Genomic DNA, 20,832 nt, shown 5'->3' with positions numbered 1-20,832 from the left:
ATGTAAGTATTATTAATTATTATAATGTCAAATCATGTGTGGTGTTTTGGGTTTTGGGTTTTGGGTTCTGAGTTTTATTTTTCATGAACATGTCTGATAACTTTGGTTGTCGCACTTCACTTATATTATAATCATGGTCGCTATTGAAATTCCTTTTCGTATTCCTTTTCGTATTTTCAACTTTTATTATGCAGATTTAGCTGACCGTCGTAAGACTTCAAGAGGTTTGCAGCATGAACCTCCAGTTTTTACATTTCCTTTTGTTGCTGAGCTCTCCCATATCGTTACAATTACCTGATTGCAGTGCCCGTCTCGAACCATGAAATTGCAACATGAAATGAAGTGGAGCGAGTTAGTCGACAGCATGTAAATATGCATAATGCAAAACATTATTTGAATAATGAACATTGCTCGTACATACTCTGTATGAACATTGCTCCAATTACATTCACAGTATATTCCTGTTAAAAGGATATTGTGCAGCCCGTGCAGACTGCAGTGAGCACAATATGAGCATATCCCTGTTGCACAGCTGAACACAATTCAGACCTATTTAACCTATTAATTTCATAAATCTTGTATGCTAAGAAGGATTAGATGATCTTTATAATTTTGTTCTGTAAGGAATGAACTCTTCTGCAGTCTAAACTATAGTGAGATATTATATTGTGCATGGTTACATTATTGTTGAAGCCGGAACTCAGCTTTGCTTAGGTCAGGTCTTTGTCGCTAATGGAACCTATAATGGAGCAGTGTTAAAACCATTACACAGGGATCTGTAGTGTGTAGTGTGTAGTGTGTAGTGTGTAGTGTGTAGTGTGTAGTGTGTAGTGTGTAGTGTGTAGTGTGTAGTGTGTAGTGTGTAGTGTGTAGTGTGTTGTGTGTTGTGTGTAGTGTGTAGTGAGTGGTGTGTAGTGTGTAGTGAGTGTGCAGTGAGTAAGTGCCTAGAAGCTTGATAAGTGTAACACCACCTCTGATCTTACATTGGAGTAATTGGGGTGACGAAATATCTAGCAAACTCAATCAGGAAGTTTGACTTGCAGTACAAATCATGTATCAATAATTGCTTTCCCGATGAACCATTACACATCGTCATCAAAGTTATTCGATTTTTCAAACTTACTTTTTCAAATATACCCTAATTTTGTATTAAAACCACCTGCTTCCTGACAATAGTATTGGTCTCTTGAATCTTACTCTCGTGGGATTGACACTTTCTTCTCGGATAAATCGTAAGGTTATAATGTAAGTTTTTAATCGTTGTCACGACTCACCATCTAATTATATAACCTTTAGATTTAGATTAGACATTTTACTTCATTTAACTCCAGAGTATGATTAGAGTACTAGGACACTTTAATTATCATGATAGCGCTTTTAAAACGTCAAGTCACAACCGAAATTGTGGTACTATTGAAATTCAAATATTAATAGTAACCAGAAAACTTAAATTTCAACACTTTCAGCGTAAAAACTAAAATTAATTTTCTTTTCACACGCAGAAATCAAAACTTCCTGCCCTTGCCAACCTCTCCGACTCCCACTTGTAAACACCAGTCAATAATGCCACCAAAATTAAACCTTTAATAACGCGCATTTTATCCTCCTCCCGGCGAGTCGCGCTAGCAGACAGTCGACTCGTTTATACCAAATAAGGACTTGTCATGTCAAACCAATATAAACGGCTTCACGCTGGGATAACCCTCCCACTTTGATCAGCTTGATAATCGTTCGACCTGCTTTTGTGTTGATATCATATCTTAACAATCTTTGAATTATTCGGGGGTATTGTGCTTCGGTGTTTCGTTGTTGCTGCGTTGGGTGTGTTGGTGTTGTTTCTGTTAGGTGAGTTGGTTTCTTCTTATCTTCCTATCTGTTATTATCGTGGTATAAGTTTTTGATTTCAAGCTTCATAAATTTAGCATAAGTGCCCTGATCCACATTCCACTCATTCTTAAAAACCCTCTTGACATTAACAATAACTGTAGTCTGTAGCGAACACCTTGTGAGTCCTTGTCAAATCTGTACCTTAATGTATCGAAACTTTCAAATCTTTTGTTTAATACAATTCCAGAGAAACTAACTAAGTTCGACAGAATTGCCCGACCAAAGCTCTCAGATATTATTACCACTGCAACTACTGCGCTTAATAATGCGGTGGTTCGGAAGCTCTTTATTATACAAAAGATGGAAATCATCATTGCATCGTTCGCACTTCTTTCCATAAATAGTACGTCATTCTTGACATGCAGAAACTGAATAATTCCTCGCTAAATTCGCCTATCAATTGAGAAAATTACATGGAAAATAAATAAAAATTATCCTTTTAACATTTTATCATTGCCATTTAGTATTTACGCTATTTCCTGAAAATGGTGAAAGTGGTGATTTAGGCTGCCCTTAGCTTCAGTGATTCATGATTTTATTGATATGGTAACCTTTAGCCGTGGACTGCATGATATTCACTAAGCACTTTAAATGTAATCTACTGAACTTACATATTCTGTAGGATAGGTACGGGGTTAGTAAGGAACATTTAGTAAATCGGGTTTTTGGGCGAATTCTGTCATGAACCATGGTTATTACTATTCCAAATAAGGTATGATTGATGATGTGATCCTCGCAACCTCGACCAGCTATTATTAATGTGCGATCTATAATCAAGATATATCTGTATAAGAAAACTGGAGTAATGCCCACACATAAACAACAGAACGGTCCAGCTTGTCACGTGGTGCCCTGAAGTTCCCTTGATTTTCAGTGTCTCTAGATATGATGTAGCATAAATACAAAAGGGCATGATCGTTGGTTTGAGTATCGGTAATGACTGATCTTAGCTGACATGGGAAATTGTTTTAGATTACGAGGTTTAATCGAGGGAGATTTATTTGTTACTGTGCCATATAATTGTAGGTCCGCCATGTTTATAAATATCTTCATCTTTTGTTTAATGACATTGGCTATTTTAAATTTAAAAGAATTTAGAGTATTTCATTATTAATTTCGTCTCATTAGATAGAAATACTCCGTATGTTACCGAGATACTGTCATTAAGAAATAAAGACATAATTATATGATGTAGAGTGTATGGAAACATTAGCCACACGAACAGCCAGGAAAATAATGTAATATAGAAAAATAGGGCGATAAAGAGATTAATTATACACAATTCTTTATTATTGTTTATGTGATGTAACTAATTGACCCTACCAGTATCGAGAGCTACAAATTCTGTTACTTACTGTAAGTTTCATTAATAAGAGGGTTAAGATTACTAGCCGCCTACAAAGCGAAGATGGTACATTATAATAGTTACATTATAATGGTTACATAATAATGGTTAGGTCACTGGAATATATGTTGAGTTAACGTTTCTCTGTTAACCGCTCAACCATTGTGTTCTCGTTTCCTGTAAATACGCTCTTCCTCTGAAAAAGTTGTTTAGACTTTCAACCGATTCAACTGTGCAGTGTGTATTTCTCCGAGCTGAACTATATGATTTTCGGGAATAACATTGCATTTTCAAGAAGCTACTCGTGTGAACGTTTAAATACAGTGTTTACTATGCACCGACCGGGGGAGGCACTGCACCGGCCGGGTCCTCCCCTTTCACAATATTCCAGATTGTTCTTATTAACCCTGTATGTGTTCTGTTACATAAACCTTTTAGGTGTCGTGAATAAAGCTCTAGTCAATACAATTACTTAGACCCCGTTCATCATATTTTGTCAAATTTTGTTTACGTAGCGACACAAAGCCAAGGTATAGTACTGTGTACCTTATACGTCTTCTCAATTTAATTAAAGATTGCTTTTCATCAGATTGTATGTACAGATCATCATCTACACGTGTGTTACAGTACCCAGGCCAAAGCTTCAGGCCTCTAGCAATTATGTAAAGGCCTTTAGTTTGTCGGTCTCTTGTTACTTGTTCAAGGAGCCTTCTCATGGCCCAGATTATTATATCTACCAGTTGTTCAATACTAAACATAAATATATACCGCACCATTACTACCAATATCATTAGTGTTCAATCGTGTCTGTCGAATGTACGAATGTAGTTTGTAATACACACTCCATACTCAGTGCTTAACAAGGATGCTAAGCAGCCATTATCCTTTGAAACAGCCTTAACATTATCCTCAACAACCACGGCAATACCGTAATAAGCACACAACTGTATAAAGACAACTGCAAGGATCGACCGGGACCGCTTTTCTGGCCGGGAATGGAAAAAAACTGCAGGGACCGGGAATAAGACCGGGACCGGGATTAAGCCGGGATTGGGACCGGGATCGTAGCTAACAACAATTTTACTTTCAATGACAATATTCTTTGATCTTATAACGTATAATTAATAATGGCGTTAGGTGCAGTATTTAAACAATGTGCTATGTCAGCAAGTTGGTTGATCAGTGTATTGGATTTCTAGAATATTCTTCATTTGATTTTAGCTTAAAACATACTACTGGTATTTGGTTATCCGAATCTATTGGAGTCCGATTAGTCTTCGCGTTGTGGTTTATCAGAGCGACTCTTTACCTACAAGGCAATCTTAAGCCGCCAAAGAGTTCCTGATCTCCAATTCTAAGAGAGAGGTGGGCTTCCGACTAGTACAAGAGTACAAGAATCAGTGCGGACAGTGATATCGAGAAGGGAAGAAACAGTGATACTGACGACTCAGTCACAGAGATTGACGATGATGCAGCGACTTGGAACCAACTGACCAACTCCTACGCAGTACTTCAGACGGGCCCAGATCTCTGACAACGTGGTCAAGGGACAGTTAGCCAGATATTTAACACAGTGTGTATACTAAACATAAATCCCGCAGCAAGACCAAGATCATAGTTCAATCTGATCTGCGAGCGATGTAGTCTGAAATCACACCTACATATCGATCCGGGCTAACATAGAATGTAATGCAGTTATCTTGAACGCCTTAATTTGCAGCAACAACAGAATACGTAATAAGAATGTAAAAGGCGAATGAAGTGCCCGACCGGACCGCGTTTTCGGAAGAAAAAAACTGCTCAAAGAGACCGAGATAGATCCGTTACACGGTTGTAATCCGATTGGACCTCGGATCGTACCTAACAGACAATTAGTCAATGGACAAATTTTTGATCTATAACGTATAATAAAATGTGCTTTAGGTGCTGTATTTAAACAAGTAGCTAATATAGCTTGTTGGTAGCCTCCAGCTGTAACAGATTACTTAATTGCAGGAGCTTAAAACATATGGCGGGAACTGGTTATCCGAATCCGAAGCACAATCTGGAGCCCCAGAGACGTAATCCCCTGGAGTTCTGGCGGAAAAAATCACACTCTGTACCCCATCTGAACCAGCTTTTCCGGATCTATCTGTGTCCACCTCCTTTCTCAGTCGCAAGTGAAAGGGCTTTCACAGCTGTATACCAAGATACATCTGAATACTTGTGGGGATCTGAAACATGTATTGCAGACACGTGACAGCGATTAGCCAATCAGCTTCAAGCATTGACCGATCAAAAGGCACTATCCTTAACACGACCGGGGTATTACCGACATAAGAACGGTTTACCATAACCATGACTGTAATAAGCTCTAGACTGTCTAGTGTCTGCTTAGCTGTACATGTAGACTCAGTAGCAGTTATACGTGTGGTATGTAACGAGGGTTAACTCTGTTTAGACGCATGTAGTTATTGTGCTGATTGTTCTAGAAAAGTGAAGACAACAGTTTAAAACCTAAACTATTCTAGCATTTGAATTATACATTTGAATTATGACACTATGTCAAGTGTCAAGTAGCAGCTCCCTGTAGCTGGATCAGGTCCAAATATTTGGTTATTTCTGTTTTAGCACATCAATCTATACTTCATTATACAAAGTTCTAAAGAAGGTCGAACGATCACAATATCATCCCTAAAGAGTACACTAAAGTGCAATATTATCATGTATCGCTGGTACCAAGACTCCCCAAATTCTAATATCTTCTGATCTGCATTATAAAGCCATTCACACCAACATTCTCGACCTCAATCCAGCTCTCCGAAGAAGCGCCCCTTTAATATCTGAAATTGCTCAGAAATACAGGTTTACAACTAATGAAAGTTGTTGGCAGGTTGTTGGTACACATTGTACACTATAATTCCAGTGACGCTAAGTAACTACTAAGAGATCTCTGTATTCTGTACATCCCCAACTAATATCATGTCTGAGATTTGTGTATGCCATGCTGTTAAGCAGATTGATCCCTTTCTGCAGGTGGACGATTGGGCGATTCTTTAGTAGCCGCGCAGCATGAAATTTGATGAAAGTGCATTAAAGTTATAGCTGTTGGACAAATGAAAAGCCGTTTTAAAATGAGGAAACAGATTAACATTGTTACACAGTCAATACAGAGCTGTGGTGACTGGAAGAAGGTCCACCCTAGTGTATACATGTTAGGTAGGTCTCAATGTCCTGAACTGTTAGTTTGACAGGAGATGTGGTGTTGTAAGTGAGTAATCTGGTCAGAGCTATAAACAGCCTGATGACGTGTCACGTAACTTGGTTTATACTGTACTGATGATGACATCAAGCTTGCTATACATTCCATTAGATTCTCGAATGAATTAGTACGTACATTGGTGCAGTGGACATTGGATAACATAGACTGTTGAGATTTGGATTTGATTTTGATGCAGCAGATTGATATAAAATACAGATGTTACAGTTTAATTTTCTAACTACATTTCTATCAGAACTAGTACATTCCCCATAGCATAACTAGTACATTCCCCATAACACATGTAAATTATAAACTCTTCAACGGTTCCGCGCCGTTCCAACTGTTATCTTCAATGTTCTTAATGCAGTAAAACTGAATTAAAAGCGCCTGGCTCACGTTACCTCATAATAAAACATTGAACGAGTGTGTGGAGTTGCAAGTGTTGAGACAGGTGGTTTACGGCATCACGCACGGCATCACGCACGGCATCATAGGCTGTGAATTCCCACCGTTTCGTTCATTATGGGAACCAAATCAATCTCATAATGATGCAGCATTGTCGCACGTCAAACAGCCGTGGTTTATGGCTGTACCGCTAATGTTATACAAGGCTATTATAATTACGGAGTCTAGACAGTGTATATAATAATATACCGTCGTGAAACAAGCACCTGGTGGTTTGGGTTACACTGGAGGGTGGGGCTCTGGCAGCCTAGCAACCTGGCAACCTAGCAACCTGGCAGCCTGACAACCTGGCTGCAAGTATTGAGAGACAGTGGTATTGTAACATTGAGGTGTTTCTCTCCCTGCTAACCTCCTTCTCTCCCCTTCCCGGATCTCTCTCTCTCCGCCATACTTTACACAACCACTGAAGAGCTCAGCCACACACACACACTCTCTACACATCAGGTGTAATTACACTCCTCAGACATCTACAGTAAAGCTCAACTGCTCTCAAGAGAGAGAGAGAGAGAGAGAGAGAGAGAGAGAGAGAGAGAGAGAGAGAGAGAGAGAGAGAGAGAGAGAGAGAGAGAGAGAGAGAGAGAGAGAGAGAGAGTGAGCGAGAGAGCTTCCAGCCGCCTGGATCAGAATATGAGAGCATCATTATAAACCTGGATCAGTAATGATTGTGGAGAGGAGCAGCTGCTGCTGCGATGTAGTGAGATAGAGAGACGAACTGACGGAGACATGAGATGTGAGCTGGATCTTTGTTATAATAACGCTGGTTTTGGAGGTTCGAAGGACGTGTAGGTGGTTGATACGGCAGAGATTTTGTTCAGAAGCTTGCAAAAATCATGTCATTATTATACCGTCGACTTTTGCATGTGGTGGAGTGCACGAGAGCTAGAGTGTGGTGTGAGAGCAGTTAACCAAAAATCTTGCAAATACAGGTGACCTTATAGTGTCATTGTGCAGCAATGGTACGTGGCTGTGGGGGCTCTATTTGGTATTTTTTGTTTACCCTCGTCCCATTATCCTCTACACCTACGCAGGGCTATTGTGCAAATACTAAAGATCCAAATAAAATATGCAGTTCTCCATCCAAAGTCTTGTTCTACTCGCTGACTACAAAATAAATGACCTCGCAGCGTATCAAACACATTCAAATTCAGTTTTTTAATGGCGTACATATACCACCCAGGTACAGATTTCAGATTTTTGAAGACCTCTTTATTTCCTTATCAGACCTTAATTGGACGGCCCTATTATCTTTGGACATAATTATTCAAAAACATGAAATTTCAATTTTATGCTACATTCCTCGATTTACTCTGGTAAATATGATGTTGATTATTGAATGGTTCTGTACTGGCATGAAGGTGACTCATGTTCTCATAAGAATACTCTACATCCATTATATAGAAGCAAACGTGTCCATGTTGAAGTTTATTTCCACCGAGTATGGGTGATTTGAAACTCTGCATGACCCATTACACTAATAGAACAGTTTAAGGGTTTTATAATAAAAATGTATGCTTGGTTTTGCAGTAAATGATATAAACGATGTCTGCAAATACAGAGTATGTTGATCTTGCTGCTCTGTTATCGCTAAATCATCACCTAAACGGCAGCGGTTTAGAGATTGCTTGAATATCTGGTAACCCAACCTGATCACGATTAAATCGTTGGTGTCCTCACGATCTCCTGATCGGTACCATAGCAATCATTACAGTAAATTCAGTTGTTCCGCTTTCTGCAGAATAGTATAATTATTTAATGAGTATAATAATATTCTGTCGTGTGTAAATGAATTCGTGTGTAAATGTGTGAATGAGTTAACTAATAGTCAGAGAGTTAAGGTCGTCTTCTTTCTCCTAATGAGTTGAGGTCACGCACAGAAGAACAAAAGCTTTAAATCATTAATAATACAATCATTACTTCGAGAACTCTCCAACTAATCTGTCAAATCTACCTGCTGCTCAATTTTGTGACTATTTGTTTTTGAAGTTAGCCATATAAAAACCAGCAATAATAATAAGCTTTCTTTAACAAAATGGTTATTATATGATTTACTACGGTTTCAAATGAGACATACATACGAAGTTACAGTCTCCGCTAACAACTTCACTTCTCAGCAGTGTTGAAATGATTAACCCTGTAAACCTACCCTCCACCTTACAAGGCCTAGTAGGTCGAAGAGTGTAAGTTAATTAAAGGCCATGAAAAACCTCTCTCCGTCCCTGCGCACGCCGACCTAAAAAGGTTTTCAAACACCGGCCACACTCCAACAGATTGATAACCCAATCACTGTTACGCTCTGAACCACACCGGTCTTTAATTACCTCTACCCGTGATCCACTGAGCCAGCTTAACTTAATTATAATAATAACTCGCACAATGGTGATGTTAATTAGTAAGCTCCTAAATCGTTCCCGTCCTCGTAACTTGAACTTTTCCACCCGAACAATGAATTATTTTGACTAGTGCTTTTTCTTCTGTCGAATATTAAAAGTCTCTGAAGATTGTTTATCAGTGTACGATTGAATCTGTCAATCAAATCATCTGTTCAACCGTTTTGATATCCGCTTAAGGTAAAAACCCATCACTCTCCCAAAGCTTTTTACATGACCCAGGCCAAATTTACTTAACACATCTATTTAGGTCTGTACCTTTACAATAGCCGTTATATCTGCAAATATTATCTTGACAGCGTTTCCAAAAGCAAAACAGGAATGTAAATTATTATCCTTCGTCCGTTTTAACATTTCTTACCTTGCCTTGGTATGACGTCACGACAAGATATTTAATACGAAGTATGTTGAGCGTGCAGTGTGTAATGACCCAATGATACTCATACACTACAGCTGCTCTTGTAAGCTATTCTATACAGTTGGTGAGGTTACAGCAGTTTGTCTAAAAACGCATGGTAGTGGTTTGAGGGAATACGACAGGCTTGTCATTTTGACTATAGATATCTCCTCCCCAGTATAAGTGAAGTTTTTTCAGATATATATAAATATTGTTTTGTTTGGGGACCGGTTTTTGGTACACCGGCCAATGTTTACAAAATCATATGATACATAACAATATAATTGTATTTAATATACGTGAATATTAGAATAGAAATGAAATCTTAAATTTCTATTTTTCCCCTGAAATTGTTACTAAGTTCAAAATAAATTTATATGACGAAGTCTACTATAAGAATATATATGAAAGTCAGACCTGCTTCGCGAAAACTAACAGTTCTGTGTGCTAACAGATCCTGACTGATACTAATTTACACTAACTAACTAAGTAACTAATACTCTTAACTATCTAAAAACCAACTAGCTAGCGTGTGTGCTCGTAGAGCAGCTTAAATAATAAAATATGAGCCACAGTTCATGCTGCCTAAATCTCCTCACAAAATACTGCATCGTAAAAAAACTCGTTAAAAACGGTTTATAGAATACAACGGCCACCACTTAAACCAAATTAAAATGCATACTATGTAAAAACTACACTATCACCACGTAGATAACGAAAGTGAACATAACATATTAAAGTTCATAAGTTCTGATAACAAGTCAGTGTACTTGTAGATAAGGCTCTAGCTCTCACTAACACAATTAACTTTATTGTCTCTGATAAAATAACGCTTGCTATTGTCCTGCTTTATTAGTTCTTTCATCTGTTTGACAAGTCCACTGTGTAGTATTCTCTGCTCCCTTGTCCTATCCGGTGCAAGATAAACTGACTTAAAATCATCATTTGTTTTAAGTTTGTGTGCATTCCTTAGTATAATGTCCACATCGCTAGAGCTTTGTAACTGAACTTTGACTGGTCGCGTTTTCTCAGGAACTTTCTTCCCAATCCTGCATATCTCATCCGTGTCAGGAAAATGACAGCCGGCCTCAGCAAAAACTGACTTGAAAAAGTCCGGGAGAGGGTCCATCTCTAATACGTCCTCCCACTCCCCTTCTTCCGTCTCCTTCAAACCGTAGATAATCAAGTTTCTCGATCTTTCTTCTTCTTTATTCACTGATCGCACGGCTTCTTTCACAGTTTTTGTTGTCAGCTGATTGTTTTGGACGCTGTTCTTCTTGACGACATCTGCCCAACTTTTCATTTCATTCTTTACAGTTTTCTGCACCGATTCGATCTGATTCTGCTGTCTGTTTATCAGCTGCTTTTGCATGTCTATCTGTTCTGTTTTCATCTGATCTATCTTGCTGGCTGCAGACCTGCATAGCTTCATATTGCTGTCCATTAAATTTACTATGCTGCTGAGAAAATTTACAAGCGGACCCTTAAGCAGTTTTTGTAGAACACCCTGGTTGATATCAGAGAAGGACGAGACATTCACGGCTTTCATGAGCTTTCCAATCTCCGATTGCATATCCTTTTCCACTGTGTGTAGTAAGTCCACAGAGAAATTCATCAGGTTAGCGTGGTGTGTAACACTTGCAGATAACGACTGCTGATAACAAGCTAAAAACGATACAAATGCTAAGTGGTTTACTGCGAACTGAAAGTTTACTGCGAACTGAGAGATAGAGATAGACACTGTCTGACGTAATCATGTAAGGATCCTCCCCTCCAACTATAATATATTATATTATTATAATATATTTAAATAATTAATGTCACGATGTTTCTAGAACTGTGGTGTTTTCATATCGCAACTCTTAGCTTAGTCCTAAAAATACTGTGATGTAATCACGGAAACTTTAAAATTATGTGATATTTAAGTTTACAGACGGTTTTTAATTAATTAGAGTTTTAATTCGCAGTTCATTTTTAATTTACGAATAAATTTGCGTAATAATTTCAGTACGATGCTGCATGTCCTGCAAACAAATTGTACTAATTCGAATTTAAACCGTTGCGTAATACATGCAACGATTTCTGGCTAGTTTTATTATTGAACTGAGATAATTTCAACATCGGCTGTAGAAACGTTCAAATTTTGATGATTGCAACAGCATCTTTGAAATTATGTCATAGTTTTATATGTGTGCGGTATAAAAAGTAAGTATAGTAAACGTACAATTAGTTATAATATGTAAAAGTAGTTACAGTATGTACAGTTGTTACCACATGTAACAGTTGTTACACTAGTTACAGTTGTTACGCTAGTTACAGTTGTTACACTAGTTACAGTATGTAACAGTGTCGTGGTTTAGTGACTCACTGCAGAATTAGCTGCCTTTTGGCTTGTAAAGTTTTCTATACATAAACTTTTTACAGATGGATTGGAGAGCTTTTAAGTTGTAAGGGTTTAACCTTACAGGATTCAGATAAACAAATCAATTATAAAATTGAGTAAAATGTAAACATCAAATTACAAATTCTTGGTTACGATTTATAAATTGCTTCCAAAAAAGCTATTAGTTTGATTCAAGAAATTATATAAATATGGATGGCTTCAACCTCATATTGAATATTCGAATATAACAGAGAATACAATCAAAAGTACTCAAAGTACTCAAAGTAAATTACAGTAATTGACCCTTAAATTTAGTAAAAATAATAATAAAATTGTGGGTGAAAGTATTTCAATTAATTCTGAGTATCAAAGAAATGTATCACATTAAAAACAAATATACAAATATAATTGACAATAAATAAGTTTGACTGAACCCCACTTAAATTTCATCGATAACAAGAATTGCGCCCGTTGTTTCGTTTTGGCGGACGCTAGATTTCCATTTCACTATAACTATTAATATAAACTCTAATCAGCTCACCTTGTAATAATAATATTGAAACATCAGTACACTACGCGTGCCACGTTCAAGTTGGGCTTATTACAAAATACTATACATTGCATTGTATACATTAAAACACAGTCGCGCCGCGCATTCATAGATCACAGGCTATCTATACATCACATCTCCGCAAGCAATCCTCGCGCGCGCGCAACTTTTTCGTTGCTTGGTAACGGACGGAAGGAACACGACATACTCAGACACACCTACTGCAATCTCCAAAATCCACGTTTTTCTGCAAAAACGTCCATTCGTAACCTTTCACTATTGCCTTTTTTCAAAAGGGTGAAAAGGAAAAAATTTGATCTAATTCCAAATAAAGATAAAGCCTTACTTTAACATTTCTGTTCAGGACATGTGCCAGCACAGTCCGGTGTGATTCTCTCTCCAGCTTCCATCTCACTAGGCCTATACGAGAAAGTATTGTCACAGGTCATGTCATAAAAAGCGAACCTCTCAGCTTTACTGTATCTTTCTTTACATTCTCCGAGTAGAGGCTGCTCGTACAAACATTCATCGTTGATTGTTATTCGAACTATTCCGTCTTTAATAGAAAAGGACCATGTTGTTTGTCCTTCGTCCGCTCTAGCACGTCTCAACTCAACAGGAGTCAGACACGCAATGCAGCCCGTCATCCAGATACCCCTGAGGTTCCACTGGAATTTGCCAATTTCGTCACCTTCTTCATCGTACAGCACAATTGAGTTGAGCCTCTTCCTCCTGAGCTTAGAAGTAACTTGGATGCCTCTGTCGGAGCTAACCAGATCTTGTTTAACAGTGCATTCCATCTTGGTGCAATACCCGCATTCCGGAGTCCAGCAGTCGCAAGTAGGATATTCTTTGTGTACGACGTCATAAGGATCCGTAGCTGCAGTGGTGGCAAAGGCTTCCGTTGTATGCTCAGTTGTAGGCTGAACTGGTGGTGGGGTGGTTTCTTTGTTATTGTTTCTGGGTACTCCCCGGATGTAATAGCCCTCCATGTGTCTGAAGATTATCCTGTCTACATCCGCATTTCCAAGTGCCCGACAGCTTTGTGGCAAGCCAGGTTTTCTGGGATTAACTTCTCCCTCGTCGAAATGTTGGGAGTATTGCAGTTCTCCGTCACATGTCAGTTCAACATCATCTTCGTTAAAATTCCATGCCCATATCTGCTCCTTCTTTCCTCCAGCGGGAAAACTTTTATAGGCTTGGTATCTAGCATTACATTGTTCAATATTCACGTCAAATCCTCTGTCATATTTGATAGTATTCCACACCAAACGGCCAACTTGATTGTTCCAGTTTCCAGCGTGTAGCAACATCATCATAGTGGATGCTTTGTCAGTTTTGAAAAGTTCACCATAAGATGGGTTCGTATCGTACTCATCAGGACGGAATGCTTTGACCTCCAGAATGTAGTCTCTAAGAGGGAACACGGCTCTTTCTTCGTTTTTCTTCAGAAGTCTCCATTCGGTTAAAGATTTGTCCATAACAGCAGAGAGGGCTGTACCAATCAGTGCCAAAAGAATGGGGAAAATCATGCTCATAGCTGTTGAAAATATGATTATTTAATGATTTTCATCATTATCGAAGTATCGTTATTAACTAATAACCATTAACCATACATGAACATTCAACGAAAGAAACGTAAACTGTAAAACGATTGATCCAAAAGAATAGCAGGAGGGAAATTCCTGCTAATAAATAAAAATAAGCAAATTGCATTAATAGCCCTGAAGAGGTGGAATAGATGATCCAAAAAAACATGAACTGATGATCTACCATCTCAAACTATGTCCTTAAATACGATATCACAACTTGGGCTCGGTCAAACAAATACATCACAATTTGGGTGGAGAGGGAAGCCACAAGTCACTCAATCACATATATGGCTCGGTTGTGGCCGTAATTAGTATACACTTTACAGTGACGTATTTTGTACGATTATACGACAAACGTTGACGACATGACCTTTATTCCGTCATGAAACCAAAAAAAAACTACTTAATTTCAAAACAAAAGGCAGATACGTCATAAAATAATGTTCAAATATTGGTGTGGTCAAACGGTGTCCATTGACATGGAGAATACTAATATTAGCGCATTAGAATAAAAGAAGTAGCTAATATTATTAGTCATGAAGATAATGTGTTTTGTTAGAAAATAGGAGCGTAGCCAAATCATCTTATTTGACATAATTATATAAGGTCGACTAGATTCATCGATTAGTATATTTAAAGTAATCTTACTATATATAAAGCGAGACGATATATATGGTTCCGTGCCATTTTACTGACACCACGGCATCAACTTTAACGGGACTTTCCTCAAAAACCGTAAAAGATATACAACTGAAACTTTTTCGACTGGGTCAAATGCTTTAATGGCCTTCAAATCAGTATGAAAAACTAAAAAATTGGCCAAGGAATAAGAATTTTAGTGCCCAAAATTTGGACCCCCAAGTGGTGTCAAAAACGCGAATTAAATAGGTAATAATTATTTTAGTCTCTTGAGTCTTGACATTACTTTATAGTAAGACGGGTTCCTGCTAGTATATTTAAAGTAATAAGTAATAACGCATAACTGCAACCAGTCTAGCTCAAAAAATGTCGGGAAAATTATGATCTTAAAATTGCAGGCTTGTATTTTTTGGGGTTCAAGATGCCCTTGACACACATTTTTATCTTTAGAGGAACACACATCCTAGACCTGCTGAAGCAATCAGCAACAGAAACAGCATCAGGAAGTCCTACATTTGCTCCACGCTCAAAAAGTCTGGGTGCACGCCCACACAAACTGCGTCGCAGTAAAGAGAGGAAAGTTCCGCCAATCCCCAACCGACCTCCCACCAAGATATCAGAGTCTAGCTCCCCTGGTACCTCCCCAAAGGACATACCGAGCCCCGTGTCACATATAAATATAACACCCACTGAGGCGCTGCTGATGGGGCTGGACTCGCCCACTATAGAGCGACAGGACTCGGAGTACTCAATATCCACAGTGTCCAGCAGCAAGTCAGCCTCTAGGATTGTGAGGATTACTATAGGAGATGAGGAGTACGATGTGCAGAGCCGTCAGAGGTACTTCTGTCACGTGACTTCCGTCATGTGGAACTGATTGATGTCACGTGAAATGTGGAACCTGTTTGGAACTAATTTTAAACTTTTAGCTTGTGTTTGATTTCGTAAAACTGGATGTTTTGGGTGTACTGTATCTTTGGCGATGTAATTATCTGTTTTAATTGGTACCGCAAGATCTCGTGCGTATCAATCTTGCTTTTAGAGATTTGTTAATTTTGTGACGCTTTGAAATATATAATAACTTGAGATATATTGACATTCAATGTACTTTTGTAAATTATACTGATTAACACAGTTAATCAATTGATTAACATACTCAATGGTGCAGATGGCATCCTGTATCAATGATGCCAATCGCCAAGAAAACAACTGTGTTGTGCTTATTTGATTCATTGTGCTATTTATGTAAATGTAATAAGATCAGTGTAAATATCAATGAGATAGATACAATTTCATGTAAATGTCGTACTTGTAACATTGTCTCGTACTATGTATAAATCTGTAAACATGTGAGATTACAACAACATCATACGTGCCAACAAATCAACAAATAGTTGACATACCACTGATAAATAAATATGTGATGATCAAATTAATCTGGTGGTGAAAAGTTCACCTTCTCCCCTGAGATAGAATAATCAACTTTATTCTAGTGATACTGATAGTAATGTGATATCCAACCAAAAGCCAAACACCAGTAACATGACCCTCTGATAAAATTGTCCTTTAGTCTTCAGCACCGCTGATAACAAAAGAACCCGAAATAGTACCTCAAATTAATATCATGATGGTCCTGATACTGTTATGATAATATTTGTAATTAGATAATGTAAGACGAATACTTGTTCACAATCCAGTATGGTGACTTTTTGTATTACGTTCAGGTTGAAAACTTTGGGTTTGACCTGAATGATTTAAAACATTGACTTATTATAGATACTCAATTTTCAATTACAAAACAGGGCACTCAGCCAAAAAAAACCAACAACATTATCCAATTTGCCATCTCCACTTCAATTCGTCAGATTATAAATCTCACACTCTCTCCCTCTCCGCAGTGACAGTGGCTCAGTTAACTCCATCCCAAACGCACACAACGCCACAACAGTAACAACAGCTTCTGTAGTCCCTCCTGCCAACATGAACTCCATGACGCTAGCCATGTCTAATGTCAATGTGGGTTTGAAGCAGTTCCGGAAGATGATCAAGCCGAAGAAGAAGCCTAAGAATAAGAACGAGGGTGATAACAAGAGCATCGACAGGTATTTTAATTTTCTTACTTTTTTGGCTGATGTTTGAGAGTTTGAGGGGTGGCTCTCTGTTTTTCACGTAATAATTGGTGGGTGACTAATTCAGAATACATATTATACAATTATATAAATTGACTTAACTTCAATGTGTAACAATACACGACGAGTTAAATGATATTGTTACAGTAAAACCGAGGACCACGAGAACGGTGGGGACGACATCTCGGAGAAATCAACCTCAGAACACGACAGCGCGGGTCACCGCAGTGAGCTGGACTTCTACGAGCGGCACGGTACCGGATACTTCAGCTCTGATGAGGACGAGGGGGTGGGGGATGACGACAGCGACGAGGATGGTCTCACTGCTAAGGTAAGAGTAGGTGGGGGGGGCGGGGCGAGGGGAGGAGGATGGTCTCACTGCTAAGGTAAGAGTAGGTGGGGGGGGGGCGAGGGGAGGAGTTGAGGATTGAGTTGAGGGAGCCCTATTATGGGAGTAATTTTGTAGAAATTGTGAAAGTTTGGCGAACATGGTGGCTTCGTGTGCTGTGTGTGATCTTAATCATCCCTTAGTGGAAACCAGCCAAAACCTAATTACAGGTTTTACAGCTCAATCATGACCGACATCGGCTGATTGCGGACTAATTACTTGCAGGATTATTATTGAACAATTATTTCCTCTTTTCCAGATAAGGAAATACATTTACAGTACACTGTAATCGTGCCGATGAAGCTTTGGCAGTGGTCCAATTTAATTTAATACCCCTAGAGGTTGCTACATTTCTAGAATAAAACAATGGAATAATACAGCATAATGGAACAATAAACCTGCACGTATTACGCAAATCGTTTTTACTGAATCACACACAATTTGTATGCTTTATGTAATTAGCCTTTCTGTGCACACCTGTCTACATCAACTAACCAATGTTGTGTACAGCCTTATGTTCTTCACTATTGTGCGGCCTGTAAGGCTAGGGTTACTGACAGAATCTGGCTCTCGGTCTATACAGGGTGACCCAAAAGTAACTGTAAGTTAGTATCTGCAGTGGACATTGAGCTTTGGTATATTGTGTAAACTTTACCGATCATACATCTTGGTCTAATATCCAGCTGTTAACGCTATGGGTGCTGCTTTTACTTCAACAGTGGAGCTGCAACGATGTACGAAGTACCATAATGGTTGCAAAACAGCTCAGGGTGTAGTGTGTACATTACTGACTTAGTCTTTATAGAATATAGAGTGGCTCGATGGGTTGCTATCTGCGGTAAACCTCAAAAGCAGGCATCTTTGTGTTAACTGTAGCGATCATACATCACAGTCCACTGTTAAGCTGTCACCATTAGCCTTTACTTTAACAGCTGAACTACTACATCATGATCTGATACTGGAAGTAACAAAATGAATGGCAGGGGTACATCATCCCTCACATACAAGGGCGCTGTTTCATTGGCTCCATATTGTAAAGAAACTATAAAAATAAAGCCATTAGTATAGAGGTTACCATTAGAGGTTACCATTTGCCAAGTATTAAAATATCCCTGAGATAGATCGCTTGCAAGTTGCAATGCTCTACTACAATGTTATATCTTGCCCATTTATCAAGTCTTAACATATCTCCTTGGCCCCAGGTGCGAACTATCAAGATACGGAACACAGCTGAGGTGGGCGGAACACTGGAACTGCCCACGGAAGAGGAACTCCGTAAAGCAACGGAGAAGTTGACGCTCTCTTGTTTGTCTCCTAATACGCTTCACAGAGACCGGTCTAAAACTCACAACCCCCAACTTTTCTCAGGTTCGCAAAGTTTCATATTGTACGGAGAATTGAGATATTAACCTTAAATAAATTCATCTGCTTGATCATGTTTGGTAAATTAAAACCCCATACTTACTGGACTTTTTATGTTTATTGTTTTAATCTAACCCTTGTTCCCGCACGTTCTTGCTAGATCCCAGCTAGGCTCCTGATGTTAGATTCCAGAATTACCAAGTCACTTTTATGTCTTAGAAATTGGGCAAATCTCGGTGAAGTAGCACTTAGCTGCTTAACAGAAGTTGCTTTTAACAACTCTAATTATTAGGTCATAGGTGTCGAGATATTTGATGATTCAATCCCAGAATTCTCTATCGTTTTTTGTTCTCCTGTGCTATTCTTATCTAGCGTTCTTCGTTATCTTAGCTAAAAAACCCCGAAAGGTTGTGAATATACCTACTAATAATAATATAGCTGCAACACCCGCTTTTGCCCAGATCTTGCGCAATGGCACCTGTCCTTTCAGAGCAGGTAGTGTGTGACAGGTCAGTGGTCATGTGACAGTTCACCCATTAGTCGTAGTCTTCTGTAGCGGTACTCAAACGTCTCTCCTTATATGGGCATTCCGTACAGATCGTTTAAATCATTCGGTGTCATTGAATTGTGCTCCAACAGTATCATTTGTGTCAAATGTCGCGACAGCGGGTGGTAATTGGTGGTATTAGATAGGGTGGGATAGTCAAAGTAATTCAGTTTAATAAATCAATTTGTAGTGTAGTGAATCAGGCTGTGCAGGCCTCGGGTCTAGCGTTATAAAATGCCAATATAAATAAATATTCATAAACGCATTCTGGGTTACAGTAACGTCAGGTGTGCGTCATAGTTCAACTATTTATAACGATATTTCATTACATTCCGTCACAATATAAACGGGCCTAATAGTGTGACCCGTCTCACACACGCACTATTTACAGTAAATATCTCACATTTTCACAGTTTTTCATTGCAGGTCGCTCTGGAAGTTTCCGAGGGCTACCCCGCCCCAGATCGGCGGTGTTTTCCACCCGAGTTAGAACCTCATCGGACACCACCCACCTTACTATAACCTCATCTCAAACCTCACTTCCTACTGAAACCTCAATTCAAACACAAGCCTCATCTGGGATTTCAATGAGATCCTCATCCAAATCCTCACTTCTTTTCTCACCTAGACACTCACAAGTGTCAGCAAGCACTCCAGAATTCATACAAAGCTCTGAAATATGTTCTACGTCGTCGACATCAATGAGTTCGTTATCAATGACTTCCTTATCGATGTTTTACTTAGAAATAGCAGAACCAGAAATAGAAACTAAACATAAAGAAGAGCATGTTCGTGTGGCCACAATGGCTGATGCATCATCCCAATCATTTCGCAGTTCTGAGCTCGATATTTGTCCTGAGCCTTCTCTTCCAGAAGATGATTATAATTCAAGCACTAGAAACGCACAAGCACTTCCTCATATCACCATTTCAACTTTGAAAAACAAACGGAGCAAAAAGAAAAAAACCTGGGATAAAATTCTTAAAGTGAAGAGCTTTTGCTCCGAATCGCATGTAACTTTGAGGCAGAAGATCCTAAGAAAACAGCACTTTGAAGCAAAAGTCGTGAAAAAATGCCCAATTTATAGCCCCTGTACTGAACTGAAAAAAGGTATTAAAATAATTCAATAATCACATTTTATTATCTTCCCGTTATTAAAGTTACAATTCATTACAATTCCACAGAACAAGACGACATACTGACACACAGAACATCTTCAATACCAGACATTCCCCGTCTACTGACAAACAGACGAACACTCGAACAAACACGTCCCAGCAGTTCGGACACTGACCTGGTAGGAATGTTTCACTCACATTCCCGCTCCGACGATTACACTAGGACGATGTATGGGACGAGTCCCAGGGCTAGGAGACGAGTGACGACTGATAATCCCTTCCTACCTAATAGATCCGGTAAGGATGTTAGGATATCTGCTGGGATCACAAGTTTGTATTATGTGAATCTGTCAGATCGCATTCTCGTCCAATCCTGGTTTAAAATCATGTATTTCCAAATCG

The 20,832-nt window shown here is 38.8% G+C and overlaps 1 protein-coding gene across 50 annotated transcripts in view; it reads left to right on the top strand.

The window, feature by feature from the left end:
- Positions 1-20,832, top strand: part of LOC134820355 (ras guanine nucleotide exchange factor Y-like) — a 46,232-nt gene that overhangs the window by 9,857 nt on the left and 15,543 nt on the right. For 40 of the 50 annotated variants that reach the window (XM_063830719.1, XM_063830713.1, XM_063830695.1 and 37 more), the window contains 3 exons: positions 16,785-16,988; positions 17,163-17,346; positions 18,606-18,771. In XM_063830719.1, coding sequence (XP_063686789.1) covers positions 16,785-16,988; positions 17,163-17,346; positions 18,606-18,771 — 554 coding nt within the window. Of the gene's footprint in view, positions 1-16,784; positions 16,989-17,162; positions 17,347-18,605; positions 18,772-19,738; positions 20,423-20,832 lie in introns of all 50 variants that reach the window. The other 10 variants (XM_063830677.1, XM_063830673.1, XM_063830669.1 and 7 more) reach the window with 1 other exon arrangement.

The sequence above is a fragment of the Bolinopsis microptera genome, chromosome 9 (assembly GCF_026151205.1).
Source record: "Bolinopsis microptera isolate Bmic1 chromosome 9, MBARI_Bmic_1.0, whole genome shotgun sequence".
Classification (NCBI taxonomy): Eukaryota; Metazoa; Ctenophora; class Tentaculata; order Lobata; family Bolinopsidae; genus Bolinopsis; species Bolinopsis microptera.
Note: the sequence above shows the minus strand (reverse complement) of the source record. Positions and strands in the feature narration are given on the sequence as shown.